This window comes from Mustela erminea, chromosome 2, assembly GCF_009829155.1.
Source record: "Mustela erminea isolate mMusErm1 chromosome 2, mMusErm1.Pri, whole genome shotgun sequence".
NCBI classification, from domain to species: Eukaryota; Metazoa; Chordata; class Mammalia; order Carnivora; family Mustelidae; genus Mustela; species Mustela erminea.
The window spans coordinates 64,177,495-64,192,677 of record NC_045615.1 but is presented as its reverse complement, the minus strand read 5'-3'; the positions used below and the strand labels follow the sequence as shown (position 1 = coordinate 64,192,677).

General features: G+C 37.2%; 1 protein-coding gene across 1 annotated transcript in view; it reads left to right on the top strand.

Annotated features, from left to right (window-relative positions):
- DKK2 (dickkopf WNT signaling pathway inhibitor 2) overlaps window positions 1-9,860 on the top strand; it is a 101,569-nt gene extending 91,709 nt beyond the window's left edge. Inside the window, exons 2-4 of the mRNA XM_032333084.1 lie at window positions 3,737-3,887; window positions 5,071-5,226; window positions 7,445-9,860. Coding sequence (XP_032188975.1) covers window positions 3,737-3,887; window positions 5,071-5,226; window positions 7,445-7,695 — 558 coding nt within the window. The 3' untranslated portion in view covers window positions 7,696-9,860. The remainder of the gene's footprint in view (window positions 1-3,736; window positions 3,888-5,070; window positions 5,227-7,444) is intronic.
- Window positions 9,861-15,183: the final 5,323 nt, after the last annotated feature.

Here is a 15,183-nt window from a genome sequence, read left to right as displayed (position 1 = left end):
CTATTTACAGAAATCATTCTATTTTTAGCCTAGAAAAGGGGTTGGCAAAACTTTTTTGTTTTTTGGCCTGATCATGGACAGCTCTCATATATTCTTAATTCATGGCCCATCATCTGCTATTATTAGGTATCTCAAATGAACCCATCTCCTAAGTGTGACTGAGGCTAAGTCATGAATGATTTTTGCGTCAAGGCAAGTATTCTGGATGCTCATGCTGCCCAATGTCACCTTTCCTCAGACTGTTCATCTAGACAAGTCAATGGAGAACCATGCAAATTCACTATTAATAATTGCCATAGCAAGTAAAAAAAATTGGTCTTCTTACTAATTTACACAAATAAGTAATAGGGAAGCATATTATTGCTTTCGTTAAATGGAAAGTTAGACTAAGATACTCAAATTCATTTTTTGTATGCCATAAAACCTTCATCAGATGGGAAAAGCAACAAGCTTTTGAGGCTAAAGTAAGCAGAAAATAAAGATTTTTCTATGGGAAAGTTTCTGAATGGCACTTTTATTAATGTGTATGATTCCCTTCAGTGGCCTATTAATGCCACGGTCTTCACTACTTCAGAATCATCCATAACTACTTTAACCACGTACTTCCTCTCCATTCTCTCTTTCTCTCTCTCTCCCTCCTTCCCAGGCTACCTCCCTTCTTCTCTTGCCTGCTATGATAGCATTTCCAGACATTTTAAGGGGAAAATGTGGGAAGAAACTAGCAAGCTGCAGAGAACTCATCCTTGAGACGAAAATGTCTTATTTAAAGCTCTTTATTAAAAAATAATGTATTAGGCTGAAAATATGAGAACTGCTATTAATGGTTTAGATCCATATTTTCCCATGTTCTGTGTTTTGTTGCTAATTGTTATGCCAAAGGAAGTTATATGGCTGAGTAGATCTGGTTGGGAGATCACGATTTCAGAAGGTGAACGCTCCTGTCTTCTTTGCTTTCCCAAAGACCTGCTTCAATCAATTGGTCTTATCATTTACTTTATTCATATTTGAAGGCTGTCTATTGGAGCAAGGAGTTTCATAAGCATATTAGAAGCCATATACTATAAACTTGCATTTTGATTATTAAAATTTTATTTCAATAGTCAAAGAATCGCTCTCAATATTATGTTCTGGGATTGCATTTCAAGTGCAAGATCACATTAACAATAATCTTTTATCACATAAAATTCTGCATTTTTTTCTGCCTGTGTCATTTCTATTTAAATTGGCTTTAAATAAAACTACAAAAATAATACTACAAAAATATCATAATAACACTCTATTTCCTCTAACATATTTTATCTCTTAGACCAACTAAGCTTTCCTCAGAAATAATTGTGAGAATTTTACTGTGATCCCGTTCAAACAGAGGACATACATACATACATATGACTTTTTTGCAATATCATCTGCATCGAATATTTCCTTTTACAAAAAAAGATTTTATTTATTTATTTTAGAAAGAGAGAGAGAGAGAGAGAGTGGGAGGAGGGGCAGAGGAAGAGGGAGGGGCAGAGAATCTAAAGCAGACTCCATGCTGAGTGTGGAACAAATAGTGGGGCTCAATTTCATGACCCTAAGATCATGACCTGGGCCGAAACCAACTGAGCCACCCAGGTGTGCCATGCATCAAATATTTTCCATTTCAAGCATTTCCCATTTCCCACAAACTGGGAATGGGACATTAATGATGTATCTTCTACAATTTTCTGCAAAATGAACTGCTATTTTTAGCAAACAATGTGTTTGCTACCTTATAGACTATTGTTTTTATTTTATTTTTTTTAGGAATGGAATTAAGTATTATTCTGTATTCAGAATCCCTTGAAGATTTGTTGTTTGTGTTGCAAATTGCTCATGATGTTTTAGGTAACACGTGTATTTCCATTGAAAGAGCATGACCTATTTTTAAGGAAGCAAGAAAAAAAACTTGTAAGACATCAAATGTTTCTTGCAAAACAATTTGATGAAATAAATGTAAATGAATCAGAAACATGTGAATTGTATTTCACTTAAAATTAATGGGTTTAACTGTGAAGGGAGTAAAGTGCTTGGGGGAAAGAGTGTGGCAAGGCGGGAAGTGACATTTGTTTTGTTTTCATCAGTCTTGGAATCGTGAAAAATGGACCAATATTCCGAATTTAACCTCATTCAGATTCTCCATTAAGCCTAATGATGGAGATCCAGAATGGGACAATAATATGAAAATTCATTTTATAGCTTTATTTGGCTACAATTATAATGTAGGCATCAAACATGAACACCATATAATCCTTCAAAAGCGCTTGCAACTCGAAATTTGTGATTTTCCTCTTGTAATCAAGCTGAAAGTGTATTTTCCTCTCCGTAGAATATGTAGTCTTCAACCTTACATATCAGCTTCACATTTATTTCCTCTGTTAAGCTGATGAAGATCTGATGGAAACAAAAAACATGGGGACACTGAATGTAGCCACACATAGCAGAAGGGTGGGAGGCAGGAGGAAGAGAGTTAAGAGAGGGAGAAAAAAAGGGAAAAGAAATAGACAATGCATGCAGGCCTAGGTCACCAGACCTCATTTCATAAGCAAAGCACTCAAATCCCACTAATTATTTGAGAGTCACGAGAACTTTAGCCCATAGGTTTGCATTCATACCATTTAGGCAGGCTTAAAAGCAACTACATAGCTTCTTTTTACTTTTTGTATTTTTCAATTAAAAAAAATATCCATTACTCTGAAAACAGGAAAGAACTACAAAAAGAAAAGAAAAACAACTTATAAATAAGTCTCCCTGTCAACATGCTTCAAAATATCAGGAAGTTTGATGTGTGGCATGGCAGTTCAATTTCTCAACTCCATGTCTGCAGACAGGGGCATTTTGAGTGTCCTGAACACTTCCAAGAAGCAAGGAGTACATAAGTGGAGCATGTATTTTTATTTTGGGAGATCATCTAGGGTACTGTTTAAGTAGCCTCACTTGGTAAGAAATGGAGACACTGGGTCCTTTGTGTATAAATTGAAGGCGCTGTAGGCCCTAGGGCTCTTTTTGTATATAAAGAGCCTTCCTTTTCATTTCCTGAGAACACAATGCCATTGGAGTTGAGCATTTCTCTTACCACTCAGAACCCCACTGCTGCTCACCTCCTGCATTTGGAATAAGGATCTTGCTCCTTGATTTCTTTGTGCCAAATAGCTAGTTACCTCAAACAGTTCTAGAAGTGGTTCTCTGCCATGATCCTCATGGGTAGAATTTGTGGAGAGTCACTCTTAATGTATTTGTTCCCTAATGAGGCAGGAGATGTGTTTTAGCTTCTAGCACAGTCCTTTGTTGTTTTATTTAAACTTCTTCTCATCCATTTAGTAAAGGAAAAACGGAATAGTGAAGCTGTTTCACTTACACCATAAATCAGTGTCATTATTACAATTACAACTATTTCTGAGCCCCCAAAGTTACTCTTAAAAGCTCTATGGACTCACACAAAATAAAAATCCCAGCTCCAAAGTTGTGTCTTCAAAAGTACTGGAATGGCATCAACTCTATCTTTGTCCCCACCAACCATCAATATTTATAGGGTCCTCGATGAAGGAAATGTCTCTATGTAGGATCCGTGCTCAGACATGATTTCAATGGCACATTTCCTTTGACGAGAAACCTACTGTGATGTATTTCCCACCATGATTTCCTGCACAGACTTTTCATAAGTGTGACGGAATCTAATCTACTTTGTGTTTGATGTTGTTGTTGCATTTTCTGACAGGCCTACCCTTGTAGCAGTGATAAGGAATGTGAAATTGGGAGATATTGCCACAGTCCCCACCAAGGATCCTCGGCCTGCATGGTGTGTCGAAGAAAAAAGAAGCGCTGCCATAGAGATGGCATGTGTTGTCCTGGGACCCGCTGCAATAATGGTAAAGATCTAGTTCCGTGTCAACAGGCCTCTTTCTTTTTATGTAGGAGGCACGTCTAGCTAATTCAACTACCTTCTCCTTACCCAGACCCCTGAAATGCAAGAAGCCTTTCCAAACTGGCAGGGATTGGATCATGGTTTACATAGGTGTATAGTTACTTGGATTACCTCCCCAATTCTAGTTTTCCTGGGCTCTGATCTCTATTTCTACATTTTATATTCTATGGCAATCTAGGATTTGCCATGCTGAAGTGTTTTATGTGAGTATCTAAGTGAATACATGCAAGAAGAGCAAAGAACCTGCTGTGATTTAGCAATATGGTGGTGAGTCCTTCCAGGTCCATACCTTGACTCTTATATTCAGGGTGTCTTCTTTTAAAGGCCCCACCTTGCACCACACTCATAGTGAAGGAGTGAGTGGTTCCTCCAAACAGAGACACAGGAGTCTGTTCCTCAGCCTTTCCATAAACATGACTTCACCCAGTCTCAATGAATTTATAGGGAGAAAATTCAGCAATAATGGTGAAATGACATCATCATTTCATCAATGATTCAAGGACAACACAGGATAAAACCATTAAAAAATTACAGAAGGTGATCAGAAACATAAACATAGTCATATAAACCAAGATAATCAGACTTCTGGCTGTATACATGCTCCTGACCTCTGGGCAGAGTCCTATTGAAAGTACCTGGGACAGGTGAAGGGAAGAAGACCTCATGCCATTAGAGATGTTTATAATGTAGAATAAGGTTATATTTTTGATGAACAAAGGAAACTGAATCCTGCAGATGGATATCTGGTCAGACATTTTAAAAGTACAAAAAGTTAATATTAATTTAATACTAAGTTATTATTTTAAACACTTCACATGTATTCACAACTTAATGAAGTATTTTTATTCCTATTTTTGCCCACAGTCACTTGGTCTTGAGAGAGACGAGATTCAAATTAAGGAAGCCTGACTTAGGTTCAGAGATTTAATTCTATTTCATGTTATGTAATATGATTCAATATTGTTTATATAAATAAGAGAATAGCTGAATGAATAGAGAATAGATAGATGACAGGTAGATAGATAAATAGATAAGAGATAGCGTCATACCTCACATCAGCACGATGGCTGTATAAGCATAGGACTTATAGAATTGAATCAGTCTAACCACTTATTCGCTATCTCCAGGCATCTGCATCCCTGTCACTGAGAGCATCTTAACCCCTCACATCCCAGCTCTGGATGGCTCCCGACATAGAGATCGAAACCATGGTCATTACTCAAACCATGACTTGGGATGGCAAAATCTAGGAAGACCACACACTAAGATGTCACACATAAAAGGTAGGAAATCTGTAATTCTATGCTTACTTTTTCTTGTTTGAAGAGAAGTAGAATTAAAATATTGATAATTCATTGCATTGGTTTTAGAAAAAAAACAAGGAAGTTACTTTGTTGGCAAGATTTTAACTGAATTTATTAATTATTAAGTTTTTAGGATGCTGGAGGTTTCTAAGAGCTGTGAAATTGTTAGGAAATACATATTATGAAAACTGCAGCACCCCTGATCAATCATGCCATTTTCTAAACAGTCCTCCCTTTAAATGTTTGCAGTCATATGATTACATCCCTAAGCTTTTGAATCTTTCTATCACCTTTACAGAAATTTTATTTCACTAAACAACCATGTAATACACTATTTATAGACCAACTTATCAAAAATAATTGGTTTCTAGTAGGATTATATGGTCATAAAATCCCCTTACTTGCATCAAAATATTTGAGAAGCCTAATCACTAATAGTAAAATTTGAAAGCATGAAATTATAGAACTTTACTGCTAATAGTAAAACATTGAAGGCATGAAATACATCTATCTTTAAAGGAGGCTTCTTTCAAGTGTATTCTGTGGAATATCACTCCTTTAAGACATTCTGCAAATAAAAGTGTGCTGTGTTCAAGAGTTTTGTAATAATGCATCTCCCAGTTTGGGAACTTTATATAATTGGTATATTAAGGGCTCTGAGAAACCCAGCAATGAGGAAAACTGGATAAGGTTTTTAAACACCGTGTGTCCCCATACTTCTTGACCACAGAAACATTTCCCCACATTTTTATATTATGCAGAGCTAGTGTGCTATAGAATACCTGACCTATTAGCCAGATCTGGAATAGTAATGTTGACATGGATAGTGCTAAAAAGATTGACAGCTCCTCTGCAATTATCCCTTGTCTATGCTCCCTGAAGACCTATGTCTTTACCCAGTCTCCTATTTCTGTTTCACCAAATTCACATGCATTTGTCATTACACGAGTATCCTTCCTTATTCCAGTAGATGGCTATGTCACAGTACAGTTTCAAATTCACTAATAATTTTATATAGTTTTATGTGTAATTTTCTGATGGCAGCTAGGAAGAACTCTTATGACAATGGCTAGTGGGTCATGTCCGTTTCCCACAGTGGGTCTGGTTCCTTCTGGGATGACAGAAGATCCTTTAGACCAGGATTGACACATTATGGCCTGTGTGCCAAGTCTGTCCTACTGCCTGTTTTTGTAAAACAATGTTTTGCTGGAATACAGACTTGCTGATTCATGTAGGCATTACTTATGTCTGCTTTTGTGACAGCAGAATTGAGAAATGACAGATCATGCAGCCTAAAAAGCCTAAATATATACAATCTGGCAAAAATACAGAGAAGTTTATTGATCCCTTCTTTATATAGGTGACACATCAACCCAGCTGTGATGTGTGTTTGCTCTTTGCTGACTTGGCCATTTTTTCTGAATTAAATATCCAGATTTGTTCTTCCACATGTTTAAATGATGGGTTCTTGGTTGACTCTGGAGCTGCCTGACCTTTCTCTACTCTACTCTGACTCACAACTTTTTAGAGACTGAACGGTACTAGACCCCCTGTCCGGAGGGCCTTTGGGATTCCAGTCCCAGCTAGCGATTCCTGGCGCCAGATGCTGACATCTTTGGATCTTTGGATCCTCCATTCTTAATGTGGTAGTGGCTTCCTGCTCTGTTGCTTTACCATCCTCTGGTCCTTCTTAGCCCTGCGACCACCTGCATGCCTACTTCTCTGCATTAAACATCTTCCGTCTTAAGTTTCTGTTCTCCTGGCTAGACACTGATGCAGGCTTTTAGGCGTCTCTGAGAATTTCAGCATTCTCCTTGAAACAGTTTATTTACACCCTCCAAGAAGGTATCACATTAATTTCCTTGAAAGTAGTTCTCTTTAGTTATTTTTCATTCACCTCATAAACAAAAATGATTGGAGAAATATCTAAGAGCAGACCATGCCAAAGTAAAGAAAAGACGAAGCACAGTCCTAGCTCTTCATGAAACTTGATATTCAGACGGCAACTAATCAAAATAGACAATAATGAATTGACATGATTAGAGGGAGAGTCAAGTGATAGAAATCCGAGACTTTCCACCATAAATGATAACTTCATGGAAGACAGTACAAGTAAAAGTATTGTATGTACCTCTGATTGCAAAGTAGGATTTTTTCCTAGTGTCATAATAATATCTTTTGGTCACCATCTCTGCAGGGCATGAAGGAGACCCCTGCCTGCGATCATCAGACTGCATCGAAGGGTTTTGCTGCGCTCGCCACTTCTGGACCAAAATCTGCAAACCAGTGCTCCATCAGGGGGAAGTCTGTACCAAACAGCGCAAGAAGGGCTCTCATGGGCTGGAAATTTTCCAGCGGTGTGACTGTGCAAAGGGCCTGTCCTGTAAAGTATGGAAAGATGCCACATATTCTTCCAAAGCGAGACTCCACGTGTGTCAGAAAATATGATCACCTCTGAGGAAAATCATCCCTAGCAGACTGTGAATCTGTGTATTTAATGCATTATAGCATGGTGGAAAATAGGATTTGGATCTCAGAAGAATGGCTCAAATAAGGAAAGTGATAAGAATATAGAGATCACAGAGAGAGAAAAAAGAAAAGAGAATAAGCAGATAAGAAAGGGGTAACAAATGTAGTACAACTGATGCATTTCCATGATGCAACTTGTTCATGTAAATAATGTACACGTTTGTGAAAATGCTATTACTGAAAAAAAAAAAGCACATAGTGAAAATTACTGATGAATACCATATGACTTTCCAAGAGTTTAGGTTGTGCTGGAGGATCAGTTTCCTTCAGATTGGTGATTGCCTGTAGAAATAACCTAAAAGCCATATTTCTAATTCAAAGTTATAGTTTAACAAAATAGTCCCTTGGCATACAATAGGCTCTAACATAAAAAGTGTTGTTAAATAGGAAATGAAAGCTTGGAACATAGATAATTTGCAACACAGAATCACCTTTTGGTTTGGAATGCTACTTCTATGGCTCAATGAAAGGCCTTGGTAGACAAGAAAAAAGGCAGTCACTATTTTCCAAATAATCTCAAAATAATTGCAAGGCATTTTTGAATGCCTTTAGGAAAAAACAAATTTATTTTGTTTTCAACTGTTTATTTACATTTTTAAAAAGTTGTTTTTCACTGATAATTCCCAAGAACCAGTATAAGACAAAACAGTCCATTCACATTCTAAAGGAATGGCATTGTACATTTTCTTGATTGTATGTGATTCCAACCTTGAGTATATTTTATTTTCCAAAGTATCCCAATTAATTGTGAATAGTAAAGAGTTGAATTTCACAGATTGCAAAAAAAATTAAGATGTCCAAGATACAGAATTAACACTAACAGATTGTTATTTTTTGAAGCTTTGGCATTCCGTGTGTTTGATAGAATTAGATTGGTAAACCCATTTATTCTTTACACATGTAGTACAGTCAGGAAAAGCTGAAAGCAGAAACTGATCTACATTTGTGCTGCACTGAAGGACACAAAGAAAATGGACAAAACTTGGTCAAGTGCCCAGGTTTTGGCACCATGTCAATCATGTATCTGAAGCACAAACTGACTATTCATATTGGAATCCCAAGGCTGCACAGCCTAAATGGAAGTTTTCCATGGGATGTGCTACCAAAATATTTACTATGCTGATGAGTTCTGTGTAGGTCACTAGTTGACCTCAAAATATTTATTTTATATTTTTTGAGGTCCTAAAGTAGTATGAGGAAGTCTCATGAAATAGACTCCCAGGGCAGGTAGTATCTTAAGGTTCTATTGTCCTCCATCAACTTCTAACTTGCCAATGGCACCATCTGAAATTTCTGTACCAATCTCTCTCTTTAATATCTGGGTTTTTCTTTTTTTGTTTTTGTTTTTGTTTTTTTGCCAAACATACCATTTCTGTTTTCTGCAGCCATTGAAAGTAAAGACTATAAATGGAATAACTTGTAAAATCTACATATTGCTAACCTGTAGAAACCACAGTTCCAAATTTTTTGAAACCATTTTATTACCTTTTCTTAGTTTGCTCAGTTCTAAATATCTATGTCTAGAGCATAAAGCAAAAAGTTATCTTATAGTTATTACTTTTGACCTTTTCTTTTATAGACTGCAAGTCACTCCTTAATTTTCTCTTACTTAAACCCCTTCTGCAGTTTCAAATTCAAGTTTTCCCAGTAGAGATTAAATCTGAGCCTGCATGTCTATTAAGAATTTCAGCTTCCCATACACATTTACAAGGGTGATTAAGATTCACATTTTTCCACATGTCTGCTGAAACAAAAATTATAAGCTAATCTATCCAAGAACCAAAGTCTGTGCAAACAGGTTTCTATAAGCTTGACAACATGAAAATGGAACATTTCAGTCAAACATTTCCTATACAGCAATCACATTTACAATCTGTTTTTTGCATTAGTTCCCTATGTACATCCCAAAATTATTATTTGAAGTAATTTATTTACAGGAAATGTTAATGAGATGTATTTTCTTATAGAGATATTTCTTACAGAAAGCTTTGTAGCAGAATATATTTGCGGCTATTGACTTTGTAATTTAGGTAAAATGTATAATAAGATAAAATATATTAAATTTTTCTCCTTCAAAAATGGAATTCAAATTTCCTTGTGGTTTGCTTTTGAGAAAAACTTTCACAGAATCATAGATTCTCAGAGTTCAAATGGATAATCTGATTTGACAGTTGGGGTAGGAATCCTTTGGATGACATCACCAAGAGATGACCCAAGACAGTTTATTATCACTAATGGCAGTTTATTCATGGCAGGACAGATATAATTGTTAGAAAGGTACTATTTCATTAAACTAAAATATTCTGGGCTGTGCTTTCTACCCATTTATTCCTACTTTGTGTTCTGGAACATCATGGAACAAGGACTCTCCACAAACTTCTTCAAAACACCTGAAGCCACCTAGCTTATTTCCTATAATCTTCTAGCCTGATTAAAATCTCCCCAGAGATGCCAAGATGCTTAGCATATTGGTTTATTCCCCAATGGCACAATGAAGCCATAAAATATCTTTACTTCTACATGGATACAGACTGAGTTACCTGGCCCTAAGTAAACTCACAGCTACTACCTGGCAAAGTCTTTCCTCTGCTTCCTAAATACAGAGATGTCAGGAGTCTTTGATAAACAAAACTCACCAATTTTGAGACTGGGAGTGGTTGTAGAAGGCCATGTTGTATTAGAGATGTTAATGGGCTGGAAATGTGGGAAATAAATGTTCTGCGACAGTGGGATGGATTAAGTGTAGCTATGGCAGCATAATGAAGCTCAAACAGTCCCATAGCTGGAGGTCAGAGTTGAAGATACCTCAAGTATTGCTGAAATAACTTCCACATTATTCTAATTAGGCACTTAAATAGTTATTCTTAAATAGTTATTCATTTCCTCAAATTGAGAACATTTGTATTTCCTAGCTACAGTGTATTTTTAGCCTATAACAGTCATATGGGTAATATTTTTCTTTTCCACTGAGCTCAGGGAGATGCTCTGAAAACTTACAAATTGTCTTGACTTCCTTTTAGCCAAGAAACACAATGCCTTATCACAGCCCTAGGATTTGAGGGGGAAACAATCAATTACACTTTTCTCCATCCCCCAAATTCGGCACATTTGAGGAAAAAAAGTTAAGAAAGAAAGGCAGATGACGGATTTCCCTGGGCTGATAAAATTATCAGAGAGTATGGTGTGTAGCATAAGCCAGAGGATACTAGAAAGGGGCAGGTTCCAGAGCAAGATACTAGAAAGTTGCCTATTCTCAGACAACACCAGACAACATCATTTCTATCTGTGGGAGCTGCCCTGGTAAAATTTACTGCATGGATGGACAGAACAGAGTGACACACTTTCTTCTGGCAATTTATACCAAAGAAGGGTGGGGAAAGAAGAGAACTATGCATTTCTCCTTTAAGAATTTCATTTGAAATGCTGTAAAACTGGATAATTCACAGCACATGAAAGGAGTGAGTGAAGGGTAGAGACAAAGATTATTATACACTCCACATTCAACTAATGTTAAGAACTAGAAAAGAAAAAAACTCTCCCCCACATCATTCCCCAGATCTTTATATTTTCAACACATTGTACATAGCCATTTGTCCATGGTGAACATACCACCATAGATCAGCTACCTACTAAAGCAACACCTGATGAGGTCATTCCCCCACTGCTGGTTACTTCTTTATGGATACTCTTAGGACCAGAAGTGGAAAGTTTATATTTTTATCCACAGGAGATGGCAAGATGGATGAAGAAAATTCATTAATTCAATTGACTCCAAGACCATACTATACTCAGGGTTGGAAAATAACTCTTCTTTCTTTTTAGCATCTCAGATTATGCCCATCATATTATCCAATCTATCAGTGGTTCTGCAGTGAGATTGAATGACATATTGGGTATCTGATAATAAAATGTGTAAAAAGTACTGCAATCATAAAATTCCAACAACTCAAAGACTTTTGAATATAAATCCTGTACCATTAAAAAATACCTAGGAGAAATTAATGTATGAAATTTAAATCCTCTTGAATGCTAATGTCAAAATAAGTTGAAGTCCAGAGAATTTAGTCTATATTTGTTATCTTTCTCTTTAGAATAAGGAGCCCAAAGAAACTGAAATTCAAAATCTTCAAGTTAATGGCTAAAGTTTTTCTTCCTCAACGTGATGTATTCTGCTCTGTCTTAGCCAGAGGGCTTATTAATGACAGTGTAGAGTAGGACTCTTTTAGCAGCTATGTCCAGGACAGTATCTCACTGGAATGAGAGACCTGAATTTTTAAAAATTTTTTATTTACTTATTTATGTGAGAGAGAGGGAGAGAGAAGAGTGCTAGCATGAGTTGGGGGACAGGCGAGAGAAGAAACAGACTTCTCCCTGAGCACTGAACCCACCTCAGACTAGATTCCAGTCCCCTGAGATCATGACCTGAATCAGGAGTCAACTGACTAAGCCATCTCCACTGAGAGAATTAATTTTTAATATTGTGCAACCAATTTTTGGATACATATAATTAAGTCAAAGATGTCACCACATTGAGAAAATAAGGTAATCTCTAGCTCTTAGAACAGATATACCAGGCAATACACTGTTAACAAATCTATGACAAGGTGTTGTCAAAAACCATAGCAAAGGTGTTGGAATCTGAGTGAAAGAAGATAGACAGAAACAAAGAAAAACAACAAGAACAAAAAAACTCTTTGTTATTGCTTTGTTCCTCAAGAAATTAAAAATAGAACTTCCCTATGACCCTGCCATTGCACTCCTGGGTATTTACCCCAAAGATACAGATGTAGTGAAAAGAAGGGCCATCTGTACCCCAATGTTTATAGCAGCAATGGCCACGGTCGCCAAACTGTGGAAAGAACCAAGATGCCCTTCAACGGACGAATGGATAAGGAAGATGTGGTCCATATACACTATGGAGTATTATGCCTCCACAGAAAGGATGAATACCCAACTTTTGTAGCAACATGGACAGGACTGGAAGAGATTATGCTGAGTGAAATCAGTCAAGCAGAGAGAGTCAATTATCATATGGTTTCACTTATTTGTGGAGCATAACAAATAACATGGAGGATCTGGAGAGTTGGAGAGGAGAGAGGAGTTGGGGGAAATTGGAGGGGGAGGTGAACCATGAGAGACTATGGACTCTGAAAAACAATCTGAGGGTTTTGAAGGGGCAGGGGGTAGGAGGTCGGGGTACCAGGTGGTGGGTATTATAGAGGGCATGGATTGCATGGGTCACTGGGTGTGGTGCAAAAATAATGAATACTGTTATGCTGAAAATAAAAAATAAATTAAATAAAATGTCAACTAATAAAAAAAAAATTGTCAACTAATCCAAATCAGTTCTGGAACCCAGGACCTATGTAATTAAACTTACTTGGTAAAAACATCCACCAAGATATAAGATATAGCACTATATTTTACCATAAGGTAGGCTGACAGGAGACTCCATCTGTGTATTTCATCTACTTTTAGAGAGTGAGTGGTATTTGAGGCATTATTGCCTTCATGTAAAACTGGTCAAATTAGAAACTCACCATTAAGTATTAGCTTCATTGAGGCTTCTTTGTTTACCCACCTAACTTATTCAAAGAATCACCAGTGCTTGAGAATATGTTTGGTATGGGGTGGTATGGCCTCCATAATATCTTGTAAGTTGATCTTTTATAGGGGTGTGCCATAGTGACAGCTCCCACTACTTCACGCATTACTTATTTCCTCATCCCTGCATTTATTCAAGCTGTAAAAGCAAATCAACACATTCTTGAAATAAAACTGCTATCGATGCTCCTGAAAATTATTTTAACAAATGGTGCACCGAGGCACAGAAGACACTCCCAACTTACATTCCTTCAATCAACCCATACTCACCGAGAATGCCTTCTATGTGCCCGGCAGATTTGTAGGCATGGTGGATAGAAGGAGAAAACCAAAACAAAAAAGCTCATCCTTTAATTGTTTTTACATATAAGTTACTTTTTAGGGCAATGCCTGGGAGAGAGAAAATAAATAAAAATTATATAAATTCTATAAGAGACAGAAGATGAGCCCTATGAAGAAAATTGAAGCAGGGTAAAGAAACAGATTCTGTGGTTAGGGGAGATCTCTTAGAGAAGGCAAATTTGAGTAGGAAATTGAGTAAAGTGGGGGGTTGGGAATGGGAATATCTGGAAATTTAGCAGCACAGGAAGAAGGACATGAGCAAACATCTGACACTGGGAAGAAGTTGAGTAGAAGACTTGGATGGGGTGGGTAAAGGGGGAGAGAGAGAGAGAAGATGAGGTCAGAGGAAGTGTTGGGTCAGATTGTGTAGAACCTTATTGATCTTTATAACTACTTTTATTTCGAAAGAGAGATGGAGGTAGTGAGGGATTTTGAGCAGAGGAGTAGCATGGACTAACAGGTTTTCAAAGGTTCACAGAGGCCACTGTGTAGAGGAAAGAAGACAGCATCCAGGCAAGAGCCACTGGTGGCTTAGATTTGTGAGGTAAGTTGGAGGTCATGAGAGACAGTTCTTTTAGGGTATGTTGGAGGTAGAGCTAGCTGGATTTGCCAGTGGACTGGATGCAGGTTTCGTGAACAGCAGAGCCTCTCTAGCTTAGCCCGAGGATGAAGATCATTGTGAAATTGTTAAGAAAAGAAAAAAAAAAAGGTGAAAGAGCTCTTTCTAGTACAGCACCTTTGTATTTAGTATCTAAAGGAAGAATTGTCCTCATAGAATGTTGACAACTCTTTAGAAAATTGCCCTTTGCAAATTTTTCACCAGCCATCTTGAGAGCTTGAGAAATAAATTATAATAAAGGAGAAACTGAATCAACAAAAAGAGAGAAGTTGTTGAATGCACTAAGAAAAGCAGTTGCAGACAAACAGAAGAATGAGAGGGTGGTAGGAAGACATAGAAAAGGGAATAAATAGGGACCAGAGCATGGAGAATGGGCAGAGAGTTTTAAAACCGAATGTAGGAGAGAGATGCATCAAGTGGAATGCTAGAAATCCTGAAAGGTGCTAATAAGAAACTTCAATTTGATACAGATGTCAAACAGTGTCAAGGAAAACTTACGGGAAGAGAATGGCTGACTCACAGCAGTAGGTTTAGAAAATTATTTAAGCAAAGGGTGTAGCGCAGGCTACACTCCCATTGACTTTGAGCCAATGAGTTGCAGTAGAGGGCAATTTGTCAAAGGAAGTCATAGTTCTCTTTGAGTTTTAAGTAATTGTATAGTGTAGAGCCTGGGAATTCAAAAGAAAAAACAATATGCAAGTAATTGAAGTAGTTTCATGAGAAATACACTTGCCATCATACCTCTCACACATACGTCATGAATACCGCAATGCAGAACCTTTTAAAATTTCCTGGGGGTCAACATTTCTTATAGATGCCATGGACTTGTTTTATTTGCTCCA